Raw genomic sequence first — 18,453 nt, 5'->3', positions numbered from 1 at the left:
ATAAATACCGTATTTTTCGCTCTATAAGATGCACCAGACCACAAGACGTACCTAGTTTTCGGAGGAGGAAAACAAGAAAAAAAATATTCTGAATCTCAGAAGCCAGAACAGCAAGAGGGATCACTGCACAGTGAAAGCAGCAATCCTTCTTGCTGTTCTGGCTTCTGGGATAGCTGCGCAGCCTGCATTCGCTCCATAAGGCGCACACACATTTCCCCTTACATTTTAGGAGAGAAAAAGTGAGTCTTATAGAGCAACAAATACGGTAATTTTCTTCCGAGTGCTTACTCTCGAAGGCACTGGAATGTGTTCAGGTTGGTCTTAGTCATTTGGCCAGAGACATCATCCGTGCTAGGAAGGAGAACTTAACTTGACCGAGCTAGACTCAGTGGGGAGCGACAGATAATCAATTGGGTTAGCGGGTAGCAGATGGCACCGTGAAAATGGAGAATTCCTCTGGGTGGTAGGGATTACCAGAAATGTGCCTTTAACCTTCATCCTTGCACCTGCATCCTCGCAATTTGCAGTTGCTCACGTTGTTCCTTCTAGAAAATAACGATCGTATTCTTACTATTCTTTCCACTCTGCTTCTCCTCTAAGCTGCTTGCTTTTTTTTCAGATCAAGGGATCAGATACCGAGTGCATTAATGAAAGCTAGTGTAGGTATATTTGGCTGAAAGACTCAATGGGCATCCTCCAGCAAATCGTTGGCTTTGTGGGGTCTTAACGTCTCCTGATCACCCCACCATGATTGAGAGATTTGGAAACGCTAATATCTGCGTCTGGTCCTAAATCTCTTAGGCTTTCCTCACTTGGACAAAGTTGGTTTTAAAGCTGAATCGTTGCAAGACTGCAAATGTATCAGTTGCTAAAGGAAATGTGCAAACCTGGGGCATTTCCAGTGTCTTTTGCGTTTATTTGGTCTTGGCTACAAGGGCTAAAACGGGACGCAGGTGGCGCTGTGGGTTAAAGCCTCAGCGCCTAGGACTTGCCGATCGAAAGGTCGGCGGTTCGAATCCCTGCGGCGGGGTGCGCTCCCGCTGCTCGGTCCCAGCGCCTGCCAACCTAGCAGTTCGAAAGCACCTCCGGGTGCAAGTAGATAAATAGGGACCGCTTACCAGCGGGAAGGTAAACGGCATTTCCGTGTGCGGCTCTGGCTCGCCAGAGCAGCGATGTCACGCTGGCCACGTGACCCGGAAGTGTCTCCGGACAGCGCTGGCCCCTGGCCTCTTAAGTGAGATGGGCGCACAACCCCAGAGTCTGTCAAGACTGGCCCGTACGGGCAGGGGTACCTTTACCTTTTTTTACAAGGGCTAAAAATAAAAGCCGGCGTGATTCCTCCTACGCGTTCCTCTGTTTGTTTGATGTTTTGTGTGTAGCCTGTCACTTCGAGCTTTCGCTTGCATCCCTTTGGGTGTGTTGACATCAAACAGTGTGTGCGTACGTGAGTGTGCGGCAGGCTCAGTGCGTACCTCCATTTTGGAGGGTAGGTACTTGGTGGTTTGTATTTGCAGCCTGGAAATATTGGCCCATAGTGTGTGTGTGTGCGCGCGCGCACACACAAAACATTCAGCTGCAACGAGGTTCACTTCTAAACGTAAAGGTCCTAGACCAGCCCAGTGCAGAAGCTTCCCACATTGTGAAGCTTTATAAAAATAGAGAGGTTATGTATATGTCTATAGCAGGCACCTAGAGTGAATTCTTTAAGGTAGTGGATTTGCCTCCCAGAATGCTGGGGCTTTTCTGCACAAGCAATGGCCTGGTGTCTTACAGATTCCCATGAAATGGTCTAATGGCCTTGTTGAATGAATTGGGTCTTGCAAGCTGGTAGGCCTGCTGTGACAGGAGATACATAGTACTGTTTTGAGAATTCTTTTGCTAGCTTCCTAAATCAAACTAGGATGTTTTGGAGGCTATCTGTTTCCACTTGGATGTACATAACCTAAGGGAAGACACTGACTGTTTCTGCCTATACCAGGGTTTCCCAAACTTGGGTCTCCAGCTGTTTTCGGACTACATCTTCCATCATCCCAGACCACTGGTCCTGCTAGCTAGGGATCATGGGAGTTGTAGTCCAACAACAGCTGGAGACCCAAGTTTGGGAAACCCTGGCTTATACCTTCAAAATAAATTCTCCTTAGAGCAGATTCACGCATGCATGTTCCCTGTTGTGCCTCATGGCCTAAAAAGGTTTGTCATGTGAGGGGCAGCAGCTGGGGTCTTGACTGTTCTATAGATCTATGCACCACAATTTTGCAGTCAACTGTCATTTTTTGATATTCTCCCCCTCGTACTGTATAAGCTGAAGTGAGGTGCACACATAGGCTCTTGGTGTAATCTAGAACCCGGTTCATGCACTATTCCAAATACACTTCCCTCCCACAACAAGGGCAGAAAGCAGCCAAGGTTGCCCTGTTCTCGCTCACGTGAGATTAAGGTTGTGTGTGTGTGTTTGCGAACGACCCCTGGAAAGGGCTGTGAAAGAACCTGCATGGAAGGACTCTTGTCCTTAGATCCAAGAGTGTATCTTGGCCCAATTGCCTAAGATATCGAGTGGTCGGCCCTCCAGTCAAAATAGCTACATGGGGAAAGACGCACATCGTTTAGAATTGGAATATCTTTTCAGAACACTAGTCCCTAGTGAGGTTCCTGGAAGCTGCTGTTTAAAGCAGGCTTCCTCAACCTTTGCCCTCCAGATGGTTTGGGACTACAATTCCCATCATCCCTGACCACTGGTCCTGCTAGCTAAGGATCATGGGAGTTGTAGGCCAAAAACCTCTGGAGGGCCGAGATTGACGAAGCCTGGTTTAAATCATGAGGTGCTCTCAGGCATATTTGTGGCTCTCTGTTGTTTTTTATACTTATTTGTTATTTTTATATTTATATTTTATGTTTTACTGTTTTATATTGTTGTTTTTGTATTGGAAAAATATAGCATTTCATTACCCAGTGTTATTTCTTGTCATTTCAAATGTAAGGGCAGCTTCTCAGCTCTTTTATGATTTCTGTTTTTGTTCCTGCCTTGTTTTACAGTTGGGTTGTTCTCTCCCCCCCCCCCTTTGGTTGTTTGTGAATGGACGTGTAATGTGTTTTGATTACTAGATGGAAGGATTAAGTCAAGTGGCTTCTGCCCATTTTCATAACCTCATAAATTTCAATCCCACCTCCCCTGCCCCGTTAGGAAGGCTCACAGCTCTTGCTAAATAATGAATGGTCCTGATGATTAAGCCTTGTTTTTTTCCTGTGAGAATGACTTCTCTGGAATGTGTAGACCTAACCTACTTTCGGTTCTCTTGAGCTCCTGGACAATTTTATTTTTAATGGAAAGGCTTTTATAACACACTCTCTCACACACAAAAGCCCTCTGCAGAGGTCCACGTGGCGTCGCAGTCGTGTGTCTGGCCTTTTCTTTGCTGCAGAAAGCAAGTTTCAACAGGCGGGGGGGGGGGGAGAGAATACTGAATTTATTAATTGTCAGATTAATAAATTTCAGGATTTTGTGTGGTTGTCCTTTCTCTGATAAGAAAACGGTTACTGTTTCATCAAGCCCTCTTTCCTCTCTGCTTGTAGAGTATGACTTAATTTAAGTTCTGACCAAAATGCTGCTATCCTGGACGGCTCAGTTGCTTAGAGCGTGGTGCTGATAACCTCAAGGGTTTCAGGTTTGATCCCCTCAAGGGACAGCTGCATTACAGGGAGTTGGACTAGATCAGTGTTTCTCAAAGTGGGTGATACTGCCCCTTGGGGGTGGATCCAGGAAGTGGTAGTAGCCATGGGTGCAATGGGGGGGAGGGCATTGAATAAAAATAAGGGGACAGTGGAAGCACAAAGAAAGAAGAAAAATTTGAAGGGGGGGAATCATTCATACATGTTTCACCTGTAGTGTAATGAAGCTTACCGCCAGGTCAGGCGTTGTTGTGGGACGGCAACAACATTCGCCAACAGCGTTTGGCTTGGCCACAGCTTCACCTAGGCCCAGGATTGATTTGATTGATTGACTGATTGACTGACTGACTGACTGACTGACTGATTGATTGATTGATTGACTGACTGAAATAGATCTTGCAGCTTGCCTGCATGTTTGGCCAACGGCCAGTGTTGCAGGATGTAGGTAGAACTACAGATACATAAAATAATGCAAATTTGTAAAAGCAGCGCTGAGCCTTGCTTGCCTCCCATCTCTCCTCCAGAGCAGCTTTTGTTTATCTCTCACTTTGTTGTTGTTTAGTCGTTTAGTCGTGTCCGACTCTTCGTGACCCCATGGACCAGAGCACACCAGGCACTCCTGTCTTCTACTGTCTCCCGCAGTTTGGTCAAACTCATGTTTGTAGCTTCGAGAACACTGTCCAACCATCTCGTCCTCTGTCGTCCCTTCCTCCTTGTGCCCTCCATCTTTCCCAACATCAGGGTCTTTTCCAGGGAGTCTTTTCTTCTCATGAGGTGGAAAATAAAATAAATAATTTTATTATTGCAAAATTAAATAAATAAATAAATAAAATAAATCAAGGTCTCCATCCCCCCCCCCTTCCCACAAGCCCAGGGTAATACAGTAATAGCAAAATTTCGGCTTCAAAATTGCTTGAGGGAAACAGCAATGACCCTCCTCCCTCACCCCCATGCCAATATTTTGTTTCCACTCGCAGTCTCGGAGGTGACATTGCATTGAAAGAGACTACCCTCACTTCTCAAAAGAAAATGAAAACTACACTTAGAAGTATAGTTACCCCTCTGAGCTGATTCACATGACCCACTTTGGGGCTTAACATTCACACTGTGCCAGTTTCTTTTGTCATCCCGGATTGTGTAACCTGAAGCTCTTCCACAAAGCCCAAAATTCTTCCTGACCCTGGAGAATGACAGGCCTGTGGAAATAGATCGGCACCTATTCCACAATATTCTTCTGTCAAACTACTTGTTCTCTTTAAATATGGGGAACTTTTGGGCCAGAGAGGAGGAGGAGAAGGGGTGAGGGAGCAAACTTGCTTGTCGGAAGAACAAATGGTTTTGCATTTGTTTCTGTTTCCTTTTAAATTTTGATTTAATTGTTTGTGACCTTGCAGCCATGACAGCTAAGAATTTTAAAACTAAAGCGTGCCTGCGTGCACACACACACACACACACACACACTCTCACTACAGCCGGTTTTCTTGGAATTCAAACAGAACTGGCACACCGCCTGCGAAATACCTCAGGGAATCTGTTCACTACAAGCAGGAGCTGCTCTTGCTCCCAGCAAAAATGATCTGTATGTTGTACCAAGATAACCCCAACTATGTACTTGAAATAAATGGGATGGCATTTGTGAGAATAGTTCTGCTTGTGATATCACGGTGCTTTAAAAAACACAGAAAACCTGGCATAATCGTCAGTTTTAGAATAATAAGAGAGGAAGTTTGGGATGATGTGGGAGAGACACTTTCTATACTTACTGAATGCTTTAAAGCACCATCTTTCTCTCTCTCCTGGGCTTCTTGTGAACTGCCCTGAGGCCTATAGGTATAGGGCAGTATATTATTATTATTATTATTATTATTATTATTCCATTGCAATGAATCCTGGGCCCACTGGTTTTCAAGCTTTCATTCTGTGGATTAGATGCACATACCCTCCAGCATTTATTTCTCCAGTGAAAATGGGGACGTCCTATTAAATAATAATAATAATAATAATAATAATAATAATGTTCTTACTTATACCTCACCCATCTGTCAGGCGGTAGAGGAAGCAACCCCCACGGCAGGTTGCCAGGAAAGGAGAAGACAAGGAAAAGTCCTTACCATCTGCTTTTTTATTCAATGTTCACACAGAGAGAGGCTTGGGAATCCAGCCTCTTGGAATAATGTCCCGAGTGCTCCAAGTGCTCCATCTCTCCCTCTTCCTCATGCGTGTCTGTCAGCTGTTGTCCCCTGGTGCTGCCTCCTCCTCCTCTCCCATTACTTCCCAACTTTCCCCCTCATTTGCCTCTTAGCTGTGACCTCCCTCAAACCCCTGTTGTAATTTTGAACTGTCTTCTTCTCCGGAAGGGTCAGGTTGGGGTGGCGGTCTTCACCATTCCTCCTCTGCCCAGCATGTTTGCTGGAAAACAGACAGTCACCATGGCTTCCCGGAAAGCCAGTGTGGTGTAGTGGTTAAGAGCGGTAGTCTCGTAATCTGGTGAACCGGGTTCGCTTCCCCGCTCCTCCACATGCAGCTGCTGGGTGACTCTGGGTCAGTCACACTTCTCTGAAGTCTCTCGGCCCCACTCACCTCACAGAGTGTTTGTTGTGGGGGAGGAAGGGAAAGGAGAATGTTAGCCGCTTTGAGACTCCTTAGGGTAGTGATAAAGCAGGATATCAAATCCAAACTCTTCTTCTTCTTCTAACCATTTTGTTCATGTAGCGCAATGTGTGTACAAACCTCACATGCTAGTTCCTACTTGTGGGGTACTTTCACTGTTTCCCATGCCACAGTGCATTCTTTTGATACAGAAAATTCTACCCGGTGACAATAACAACTAGGTGCTTTGGGTTCGTCTGTAACTCCTGGCCGATTTGAGCATCCTTTGTCATTTCTGTGGTGGCTCAAGTGCTTATTCTCTTCTCTGCATATGCCACTTTTTGTGTGAGTGTCTGGAGGTGGTTGGAGGATGGATGGTGGCTAATGGATTAAAGTTGAATCCTGACAAGACAGAAGTACTATTTTGGGGGGACAGGGGGCGGGTGGGTTTGGGGGACTCCCTGGTCCTGAATGGCGCAACCGTGCCCCTGAAGGAGCAGGTGTGCAGCCTGGGAGTCATTTTGGACTCATAGCTGTCCATGGAGTCACAGGTTAATTCTGTGACCAGGGTGGCTGTCTACCAGCTCCACCTGGTATGCCTGCTGAGACCTTACCTGTCTTGCCAGAGTGGTACATGCGCTGGTTATCTCTCACTTGGTTATCTCTCACTTGAGCTACTGCTATGTGCTCTACGTGGGGCTACCTTTGAAGGTGACCCGGAAACTACAATTAATACGGATGCTAGACTGGTGACCGGGAACAGCCGCCGAGACCACACAACACCAGTCCTGAAACACCTACATTGGCTCCCAGTACGTTTCCGAGCACAGTTCAAAGTGTTGGTGCTGACCTTTAAAACCCTGAACGGCCCTGGCCCTGTATACCTGAAGGAGCATCTTCACCCCCATCATTCTGCCCGGACGCTGAGGTCCCGCACCAAGGGCCTTCTGGTGGTTCCCACACTGCAAGAAGTGAAGCTACAGGGGACCAGGCAGAGGGCCTTCTCGGTAGTGGCTCCGTGACCCCACCCCCAGTGGAATGCCCTCCCATCAGATGTTAAGGAGATGAGTAATTATATAACATTTATGAATCATCTGAAGGCAGCCCTGTATAGGGAAAGTTTTTAAGGTTCAATGTTTTACTATGTTTTTATATATGCTGGAAGCTGCCAAGAGTGGCTGGGGCAACCCAGTCAAGATGGGTGGGGTGCCCATTATTATTATTATTATTATTATTATTATTATTATTATTATTATTATTATTAATTTATTTTAAAATTAATTACGGAATGGATAAGTGTGTGAATTTGACATCGATGTACTTTGTTTTTCAGCTTAAGGTACCTGAACGCTTCTGCCAACAAACTGGAAATGCTGCCTCCAGCCACTCTTTCGGAAGAGACCCACAGCATTTTGCAGGAACTGTATTTGACCAACAATCACCTCACGGATAAATGCGTGCCCTTATTAACGGGCCACCCGCACCTGAAGATCTTGCATATGGCCTACAACCGCCTGCAGAGCTTTCCCGCAAGGTAGGAGCAGAGGCCACCATTGCCAGGGACTGCCTTTGCCAGGGACGCTTGAGGGAGGTGGTTGCAATGACTCCTCCCACAAGTCCCGTGTACACTGCCGCTTTGAAAAGCTAGCACAAAAGAAAGAAAGACCCACAAATGCAGCTCAGGGTCTCTGCCCCAAATAGCTTACCATCCAAACCTCTTTGATGTGCAAAACAATGGGATGCCATGAGCCTGAGAGGTACCAAAACAAATGGAGAAATATGAGTGGGAAAGGCTAATTTGGGATCAGCGTAAGCAAATGCAGTTAAGCTTTGTCTTCGTTGGGGAGCAAAATGCATTTTGGTTCCCTACTGAATGTTGTATATTTTATGTGCATTTTTGTAAAATGGCAGAGACGGATGGGATATCCCGGTATTTTTTATTTATTTCACATGCTTGGCAAACCTTGGTCGCCAGGCCGAATAGATCAGGGGTTTATGGAGGGGAGGAGTGTGACCTGTTTCGTATTGTGTACACAAAGGCAGGCAAGGCGATTGGTATGCTCACTGCTTACCCTGGGCAGTAGCAGATCAGAGGAGGAGAGGATGTTGGGGATGCTAGCCTCGTGGCACCTTGCAAAAACCCCAGGGAAGGAGGAAGCTGGAATATGAGTTTGCATTCCTGCCCAAGGAGCCAGGACCAGGCAAAAGAGGGAGGCTTGATATTTTTGCCCGCTGGACTGACTTGTGCCCATGTGCAAGCATGCAGTGGTTCTAAACCTATGGGTCCCCAGATGTTGTTGGACTACAACTCCCATCATCCCTGAGCTCTGGCCTTGATAGTTAGGGATGATGGGAGTTGTAGTTGAACATCATCTGGGGACCCACAGGTTGAAAAAGGCTGCTCCAGAGTATCAGCAACGTGTGATATCCCTCCTCTCTCTACCCCACATTTCTTCCTTGTAGCACATTAGTTCCAAGGTTTCTATTTTAAGAAGTACATTGACAAACTGGTGTGTTGTTGTCGTCCCCCCCCCTCAGAGGAGTGCAGCCCAGGTTCCAAGCAAGGGTTCTTGAAACCCAGGTCCCGTGAGGAACGGTTGAAAGAACTGATGTCTGTTTAGCCTGGAGAAGGAAAGATTAGCGGCAGTTCTGATAGAGAGCTGCCTTCAAATGTCTGAAGGGCTTTCGTGTGGAAGATGGATTAGATTTGATATTTGTTGCTGCTACACCCTACTTAACAGTGGGGCAGGTTGCCTTGGGAGGCGATGAGCTCTCCTTTGAGGCATTTAAGCAGACCCTGGACATCTTTCCAGAGAAGCTGTGTTGCGTCCTGCACTGAGCAAGGCATTTTGACTAGATGATTCCCCAAGGCCATTTCCAGTTCTGTGATTAAGTTTGCCTGCAGCATGAAACCACCCATGTCTGTAGCATTTACAGCACTTCCTTTTCTTGTGGGCCCTCGCCAAAACCCTTTGAGGCCCATTGATTAGTGCCATTTGATAAGTGGAGCTGACCCAACTATGTTGAATGCAAAGCCTCGCCCTCTAAAATGAGACCATGAATGCACAAAAGATGGACCCCGCTGTCTTCAAGACCCACACCAGCTACCCATAGACCTGCTGCCACCTTCTGGAATGGATGCATTTGTCCACCGTTGAATGCTAATTCAGACTGCTGAGCTCTCTGAGCCAGCCACACATTGAAAGGTTGCCATGCAACAATTCATTCGGAGGAAATTGCCTTTTATCTCAGAATAACAGCTTTTAACATAAAGTTTCTGAGTACTTCCTAATAATCAAAACGTGTATTTTCTTATCATTTTCTTTTCTTTCTCTCCCCTTTCTCATGTGTGTGTATGTAGTAAAATGGCCAAACTTGAAGAGCTGGAAGAAATTGACGTTAGCGGAAACAAACTGAAATCTATCCCCACAACCATTATGAACTGTCGGCGCATGCATACTGTGATTGCACACTCCAATTGTATCGAAGTCTTCCCAGAGGTCATGCAGCTTAGTGAAATCAAGGTACAGGTTTTGTTTTTTGGAGCTCCTTTTAGGTATTTTGAAGGTAGCCTGCAGTGGAAATACAGCATCGTGCCCAAATTGTCAAGGTGTGAGCATGTCATGTGATCGCTGCAGTGTTTCAGAGAGTACCGTTGGTTTTTCCTTGTTGTCTGAACCCAAGCAGAGAGATTCCCTGGGGAAATCTATCAACATACCAGCACTGTGGCCAGATGCAGAAGAGGTGTAAATGGGGATATTTTGCATTGATATGTCTGGGATGAAGAACGAACTGGTCAAGCCATCTTTTTTCAACTAGCTGCATAGAATTACCAGCTTCTAACACCAGATCGATGCGGGTGGCACTGTGGGTTAAACCACAGAGCCTAGGACTTGCCGATCAGAAGGTCGGCGGTTCGAATCCCTGCGACGGGGTGAGCTCCCGTTGCTCGGTCCCTGCTCCTGTCAACCTAGCAGTTCGAAAGCATGTCAAAGTGCAAGTAGATAAATAGGTACCGCTCTAGCGGGAAGGTAAACGGCGTTTCCATGAGCTGCTCTGGTTCGCCAGACACGGCTTAGTCATGCTGGCCACACGGAAGCTGTACGCCGGCTCCCTCGGCCAATAAAGCAAGATGAGCGCCGCAACCCCAGAGTTGGTCACAACTGGACCTAATGGTCAGGGGTTCCTTTACCTTTAACACCAGATCACCCACAAAGTCATTCCCAAGAGTCACATGCTGTCCATTCCCAAGGTTCACGTTGGAAGACCACAAAGTAAAATTTAATAGGTTGGACGTGGCTTTTAAGCTGTGTCTCTCCCACTCATGTTCCGAATGCTATGTTGTGTGTTTTGGATTTGTGTCACATTGCCTTTAATTACGTGCATGGGCTATATTCATTCATTCCACATCTCTGCAGTGCAAGAGAATAAAGGATTCATTTGAGAGGCTTTAGGATTTTATCATTAATAACTTATTTCCCTGTTTTATTCTCTCCCCCCCCCAACTTGGTAGTATTCTCATTTATGTTGGGAACCGCTCTGTGATTTTTGGATGACGGGACGGGTGGTATACAAATTTAATACAAATAAATATACTACCTAATAAATAGTTAAATATATTTGCCAGTGTTCCAGCTCTTTGCCATTAATTGCCTTTACTTTGTGGCTTTAAATTTTTTTTGTTTGTTTAACTCAGACTAGCTTTTAAGCACACTTTTAAATGCATAGGCTTCCCTTTATTACAGGCTAGAGGTGGGCACCAGCAGCTATCTCTAAATTAAGAGGACTCCTTCACCCCATCTATGTACTCATATTACTTTTAATTAAAACTTGCTTAATACGGATGTGCTCCATCAAATTAAGAAGAAGAATTACCCTGATAACACAGACAGCAGGCAGATTGCTGCTTGTTTTGCAACATGAGTGAAGTTTGGAAGGTCGGGGGAACAGAAATCACACATTTTTAATCAATGTTTTGTGATGCTGTGAAATATTGCAAAAGAATTTACGTCGTGGTGTCTATAAAAAGGTGCCTGGTGCTTTTGTGATACAGCAGCTGTGTAACTCCCTAGAGGAGAGGAGAGGCTTTGGCCCAGTTCTTTCAAACAACCTGTTTTTGGGCTGTGCTACTTCAGACTGCCGGTGTGGGTTCACACATAAAGCTCCTTTGTGAAAATCGGCAGTGTTCTTACACACAGAAAATTAGATGTCAGGGAAAAGGGATTCTTCTAGTTGCACTCTATACTTTAATAAGCCTCTTGCACCCAGATGCAGCGGCTTCACTTCTCCATTCATGTTACCAGGGAAACAAGCCAGGAAGCAACATTAAACCACGGTTGTCAGAACTGGGAAACCATAGTTAATGGCTCCCAAACAAGCCAAGGTTTGAAACTACCTTTAAACCATGGCTTCATATCCAAACTTGCTCATTAACGGAAGGCTTCTGCTTCAGACAAAGTGGGAAGCGGTGGTAAACCGTGGTTTGCAGGCTTGTTTTAACACTTGTGCAGAGAGAACAGTGCAGCTTGTTCACGTCTCAGTGACACAGTCATCCAGACATGGCCTCTTATGTGAGAATGTCACACACCTGCTCTCCTAGGAGTCTTCCATCATGTGACCTCCCACATGTGGTTTCTGACATGGTACAGTCCAGACAATGGCTTGCCACTTCATCCACTTAGCCAGAAATGGACGAGGCCAGAGGATTCAGGCTGAGAACTCATTGTTTTCTCTTCTCTCTCTTTCCAATTCTTCAGTGTGTGGACCTGAGCTGTAATGAGCTGACTGAAGTCACGTTACCTGAAAACTTGCCTCCGAAGCTGCAGGAACTAGACTTGACTGGAAACCCCAGACTTGCCCTGGATCACAAAACCCTGGAGCTATTGAAGTAAGGAACAGTCAAACTTTATTACCCGGTAGGCAGAAGGGTACACAAAGCACTCAGGAAAGAAAACACACCCAGTATATAAACATCAGGTGCACATCATTTGAAAACTGGTCTGGGAATGGGGAGAGAAATGTTCCTTCTTTTATTGCTACACTAGCTAAATGACAGGCACATTTTGGTCATGCAGATTGCTGCAGCTCCCTCACAAAATCTCCAGCTTGTTTCTTGCAACCGAAGCCCAATAGTGCCATTCTTTTCCCTTTCCATTACCCTCTGGTGCATGTCATGGGGGTAGGTTTCAAGGCCTGTTCTCCATACCTAGCAACTGTATCTGTTACTGCTACCATCTTTCTGTTCGATCCAGAGAGCTGTTCTGCTCCCCCACCTAGCTGGGGAGGGAGAGAAAATGTGCCCCATGCCAGACTCAAAACATCCCACTCCTGATCCGTCCATGCCTGCCAATATACCGTATTTTTTGCACCATAAGACTCACTTTTTCCCTCCTAAAAATTAAGGGGAAATGTTTGTGCGTCTTATGGAGCAAATGCAGACTGTGCAGCTATCTCAGAAGCCAGAACAGCAAGAGGGATTGCTGCTTTCACTGCGCAGCAATCCCTCTTGCTGTTCTGGCTTCTGAGATTCAGAATATTTTTTTTCTTGTTTTCCTCCTCCAAAAACTAGGTGCGTCTTGTGGTCTGGTGCGTCTTATAGAGCTAAAAATACAGTATATTTATTTCATATCCTGCCTGTCGTTCAAGGAGCTCAGAGGACATGGTCCTCTCCTCTCCCCCACCAGTCCCTTTATCCTCAAAACAACCCAACCCTGCAAAGTAGGTTGGGCTGAGAAAAATGGTGACTGGCCCAAGGCCACTCAGTGAGTGAGGATTGAACCCTGGTCTCCCAAACCCTAATCCACAGCTCTTAACCACTACACTGTTTTGGTTCCACCGTAGATGCCAGAATGAGCAGGGAGACCAAGCAATTCGGGGGGAAGGGCATACTTTCTGTTGACAAGGGAGGACTGAGTTGTCCAAGAACTTTTGTAGAAAGGAAGTTTGCAGTTGGAGAATCAGGGAGGGAATATAGTTGATTGTCATAAATATGTAGCCATGTTGCAGAAGGTAAGGGTTGGGGGGGCGTGTTACGCTGAACTTAAGACTAATCAGGAGGGTACTTTCCCCACAAGCCAAGAAATGGCAGTTTCTTCTATGTACAGGAGTTTACAGTGAGAACTCAAGATGCTTGCAAAAGAAGCTCTTAGATAATAATACCTTGGTTCTCAAATTGAATCCGTTCTGGAAGTCTCTTCGACTTCTAAAAACATTCGAAAACCAAGGCACGGCTTCCAATTGGGTGCAGAAGCTTCCTGCACTCAAACGGAAGCAGCATCAGATGTTCGGGTTCCAAAGAACGTTCGCAAACCGGAAAACGCACTTCTGGGTTTGTGGCGTTTGGGAGCCGAAACGTTTGAGTCGCAAGGCATTCAACAACCAAGGTACAACTACCGTTGTTTTTTTGCTCTATAAGACGCACCCGACCATAGGATGCACCTAGTTTTTAGAGGAGGAAAACAAGAGGCTTTGTGTGGCTATCCCTGAAGCCAGAAGAGCAAGAGAGATCGGTGCGCACAGTCTCTTACACCCTGAAAAGCTGTATGGTTTTCAACAACGAAAAGAGCCAGGTTTCTTCACTTTTTGTCCCTCTTTAACTGCCGTGCAATCTGAATTCAGCAACTCCTGACCTCAAGCCTCACCGTGACAAAGTTCTCCTTGACTGAAATTTATTGTTGTCATTTATGCTGATGAAGATAGCTGCTACTGATGCTGTTTTTTTTAATTGATTCTCAAATTGCACAATAGAGTTTCTCATGGCACAATCTGAGGCTTTCTTCCTCCTCCACTGCCTCCTAGGAACACTCTGAAGCTGTGAGCAGGCCTTAAATGCCTTTTGTAACCTGCAGGTTCCAAAGGGTGAAATTGTCAGCAAGTTCATATCTTCAGAGATCACTTTCCTCACTCTTTGTAAACATCTGCCTTGCCTCCTCTGAGCCTCCTTGCAAACTTGTAAAAACACGTCCTGTGTGAATTACAGTTGCCATAATGCTAACTGCAAAGAACACAGCCTTTCCCGTTCAATTCGCTAAGCTATTTTTCTCAAAATCCTTCCTGGAAGTCCACATCCGCTGTAAAGCCTGTCTCGGCCTGCTGCAGTGCTGCCTGCTGTCAGCCAGTCGTGCCTTTGTTTCCAGTCCTTGCCTCAGGTTCCTTGACTCTTGTACTCTTCCTTTACTTCTGTCCCATTTGTCTTCAGGGCCAGATAATGTGCCACCTTTGCATGATGTTCCATCGTGCCCTTGCAGAGTAAAGAAATTAGAACCCAGGGCCAGGGCTATGCAGGGAAGAGGCACACCTTGACATTCTTTGCCTCCCCATAAAGTTACGTGGGTCAGCAGTTTAACATACTTGTTGTGACAGCTATATGCTGCCTCCAGGATCAGAAAAAACGCTTCCCAGCAGCAACAGTGAGAGAGGGCTATTGCGCTCATGTCTTGCATTTGGGCGTCTCATGGTTGTCCAAGACTTTGGTTTGATCAAGCAGGGGGTCTTCTTAGGTGTGTGTGTGTGTGTGTGTGTGTGTGTGTGTGTGTGTGTAATTTATAGTTTTAAAGTTTACACATTTCACTAATTTTACATTCATTTTGACATTTCAAAACTTGACTTCCGCCCCCCTCTTTCTGTGGTTCCTTAAATTTGTTTTTATTTAATATCTTTTGCATATCCAAATTAACTTTATTTGCTCATTTATTCATCTTCTTTATATATATACTCTTATAAAATTGTAGGTTGTTACAATAATCCTGCTAATGTTTTTATCTGTTTATAATTTATCTGTAAATATTCAACAAACCATTTCCATTCTTTTATAAAAAGATTTCTTATTCTTCCGGTAAGTTTCGCCATTTCTGCATGGTCCATTAAGTTTTTGTATCAATTCTTCCCTTACTGGGACTTCTGCCTCTTTCCATTTTGGGGCAAGTAACATTCTTGCCGCTGTAGTAGCATACATGAATAAGTTTCTATACATTTTGGGCAGTTCTGTCCCTATAATTCCCGAAGGAAAAGCTTCTGGTCTTTTTACAAAGGTTATTTTAAACATCCTTTTCATTTCATTATATATCATTTCCCAGTAAGCTTTGACCTTACTACAAGACCACCGCATATGATAGAAAGAACCTTCTTTCTCATTACGGGGCCTTCTTAAATTTCATAGCCACTTCTGGAGGTTGGTGTCAGAATGGAATATTGGCATAGCGGCAACTCTTGATTTCTCCACATATATCCTTTATTCATGCACCTATGGAGCTTTTAAAGGGACACTTGTTGTCCTCTGAACTGCCGCAGTGCTGGAGCACGTAGCAATTGGGCAGTCGCCCAGATCTGTCGCCCCTTTTCTTCTTGGGTCTCACGTGTGTGTCCACACACACACACACTGTACGTGAATGAATTAAGTCCGAAGGCCACGTCAACCTCCCTTCTGCTTCATATGCCCAGAAATTCAGACCAAAGGTTAACTGCTCCTGGGGTTATATAGTTTATTTGAAAGGAGGAGGAAGGGAGTGGAAGATTGATAGGGTGACAATATGCTGAAGAATCTACAGTTTTCCATGCGTAATAAAAGACTACTTGGTGTTCAGGAGAAGGGGTAGATGTGAAAGTAGCACAGTTTCAGGGAGAGCTTTTCCTCCTAGAAAAAATTGCAGGTGATAGGAGCCTTCAGGGGTGCCTGTCAGGCGATTGCTGCCATATAAGACCAACATAAGGTTTGCAGCAGCCGTGGGTGGTTTTTGTTTTCCTGCAGGGAGATAAGATTGTTGGGCAAGTGGATCTCTATCTGAACAAGCGAGAGTCTGTTGGCTGAACACCAAAGATAATACATCTTAGCAGAAGCATAATCAAAACTTGGCAAAAAAGCTACGCTGTGAACGTAATGTGCAAATATCTCAAAGCTAGGGGTGGAAATCATGTTTGTATTATTATTTTTTGCAATGCAGTATCCAGGCAAATTCTTGTTCCCTCCATTTCAAAAAATTCTCTCATGTTCGACAACACTGCTTTTGCAAAAGAAATAACCGAGTAAAGGGCACGGTAATGACTAAATGCCTGCCTGTTTTCCCCTTTCTGTAGACAGGGACTCAAAACTGTTACCTCCTAAAAAAGCAACTTTTAAGTATAGGAACTAGAATGCAGTAAGAGAGAAGGAACATTCAGACTGTTATACGCTTGGCATTTGAAGCATTAATTCTTTGCGGGGTTTGCTTCTCATTGCAGTAACATCCGTTGTTTCAAGATTGACCAGCCTTCAGCCGGAGATGCCTCAGGAGCCCCAGCCGTGTGGAGCCATGGTTACACGGAAGCCTCGGGAGTTAAGAACAAGTAAGGATAAATAGAGAGAGAGTTTATATGGAAAAGAGAAGTGCATTTCCTCTCCACAGGGCCTTCTATGCAAGCGATCCAGTATATGATGGAAGAGTCTATATAATTAAGTAGAAAAAGGGTGTGCATATTTTTGGGTAACTAATGTACCGTATTTTTCGCTCTATAAGACGCACCTAGTTTTTGGAGGATGAAAACAAGAAAAAATATATTCTGAATCTCAGAAGCTAGAACAACAAGAGGGATCACTGCACAGCAAAAGCAGCGATCCCTCTTGCTGTTCTGGCTTCTGGGATAGTTGCGCAACCTGCATTCGCTGCATAAGACGAACACACATTTTCCCTTACTTTTTAGGAGGGAAAAAGTGAGCTTTATAGAGCAAAAAATACGGTATGTCCTGTCCACAAGAGGTTCTCTCTTCCATCTTTTCCCAAACCCTTGTCTTACGTCTAAGCAGCCCTCTCAACTATCCCTATTCAGTCCAACGTTTTCCACCGATTCATCCCACACCCACAGTTCAAGATCCTAAGCATCCCCTCCTCTCTGGGACCTAGGAAGCTTCTTGTATTGAGCTAGGCCCTTGAAGCACCTAGTTCAATACTGTCTGCACTGGCAGGCAGCAGCTCTCCAGGGTATCAGTCAAGAGATGCTACGAATTGAATATAGGGCCTTTGGAATGCAGTGCATGCCACACGGGTGGCGCTCTGGTTTAAACCACTGGGCCTCTTACCGATCAGAAGGTCGGCAGTTCGAATCCCCGTGACGGGGTGAGCTCCTGTTGCTCTGTCCCAGCTCCTGCCAACTTAGCAGTTCGAAAGCACACCAGTGCAAGTAGATAAATAGGTACCACTGTGGTGGGAAGGTAAACGGCGTTTCTGTGCGCTCTGGTTTCCATCACAGTGTTCTGTTGCACCAGAAACAATTTAGTCCTGCTGGCCACGTGACCCAGAAAGCTGTCTATAGCCAAACACCGGCTCCCTTGACCTGAAAGCGAGTTGAGCGCCACAACCCCAAATTCGCCTTTGACTGGACTTCACCTTCCAGGGGTCCTTTCACCTTTTTACTTTACCTGCATGTACTCTACCTCTGGACCTGTAATATTTGCTTTAAATTAAAGCCCTTGCTCTGTTCAAGACATTTTATGATGCATGCCTGACTCCGGAGGGGTCGTCTTCTTCCAAGTTGGCCACAGAGAGGGTTTTTCTTTGCTTATCCAACCTACAGCAGCAGAGTGTGGTGGATATGTAGAAAAGATGCAACCTGCTTGCGGCGAGTCTCTCACACACTTTAATCGCCCCATCCGTAAAGGCATCTGCGGCAGAGTCAATCCCACTTAGCTCAGAGGATTAGCTGGAAAGCTGGTCTCGTCTGCCTCAGGGGTGCAGCCTGTGCGAGGGGGTCAGGGAGCAGGTCTTGTTGCTCAGTTATCTGTGTTTAAAACACCCAACTGCCCTCCCCAACCAAGGTCTCCTCCTTTGTTTGTGACTCGCTTAATGTTCTGTCAATCGGGGCTGGTGTAGCATCGCAGCTGCTGATCTGACCTCCATGTATGCCTAGAAACAAAATAAATCTGTTCCACACCCGTCAGTAAAGTCGGCAGGAATAGTTTGCAGTCCCTCAGCTGATACGGTGGCAAGGTGCATGCAGCACTGAGGCCATCATAAAAAGATTACTGCATTAATTTCGCCTTGCAGGTGCGTCATCCTCTCTGTAGTAAGACGTAGGCAAAGCCTGCTGTTGCTTGCCTTGCAAAGTATTAGGTAAAAGTAAAGGGACCCCTGACCATTAAGTCCAGTCGTGGCCGACTCTGGGGTTGCAGCGCTCATCTCGCTTTATTGGCTGAGGGAGCCGGCATACAACTTCCGGGTCATGAGGCCA

The 18,453-nt window shown here is 45.7% G+C and overlaps 1 protein-coding gene across 4 annotated transcripts in view; it reads left to right on the top strand.

Annotated features, from left to right (window-relative positions):
- Positions 1 to 18,453, top strand: part of PHLPP1 (PH domain and leucine rich repeat protein phosphatase 1) — a 165,320-nt gene that overhangs the window by 130,143 nt on the left and 16,724 nt on the right. For all 4 annotated transcript variants that reach the window (XR_014170161.1, XR_014170162.1, XR_014170163.1 and 1 more), the window contains exons 11-14: positions 7,589 to 7,789; positions 9,617 to 9,779; positions 12,012 to 12,142; positions 16,471 to 16,575. Coding sequence is in view for 1 of the 4 variants with exons in the window: in XM_081918147.1 (XP_081774273.1) it covers positions 7,589 to 7,789; positions 9,617 to 9,779; positions 12,012 to 12,142; positions 16,471 to 16,575 (600 nt within the window). In the remaining 3 variants the exon portion in view is untranslated. The remainder of the gene's footprint in view (positions 1 to 7,588; positions 7,790 to 9,616; positions 9,780 to 12,011; positions 12,143 to 16,470; positions 16,576 to 18,453) is intronic.

The sequence above is a fragment of the Podarcis melisellensis genome, assembly GCF_964234715.1.
Source record: "Podarcis melisellensis genome assembly, chromosome: 7".
Lineage (NCBI taxonomy): Eukaryota > Metazoa > Chordata > Lepidosauria > Squamata > Lacertidae > Podarcis > Podarcis melisellensis.
This window is presented reverse-complemented; position numbering and strand designations above follow the sequence as displayed.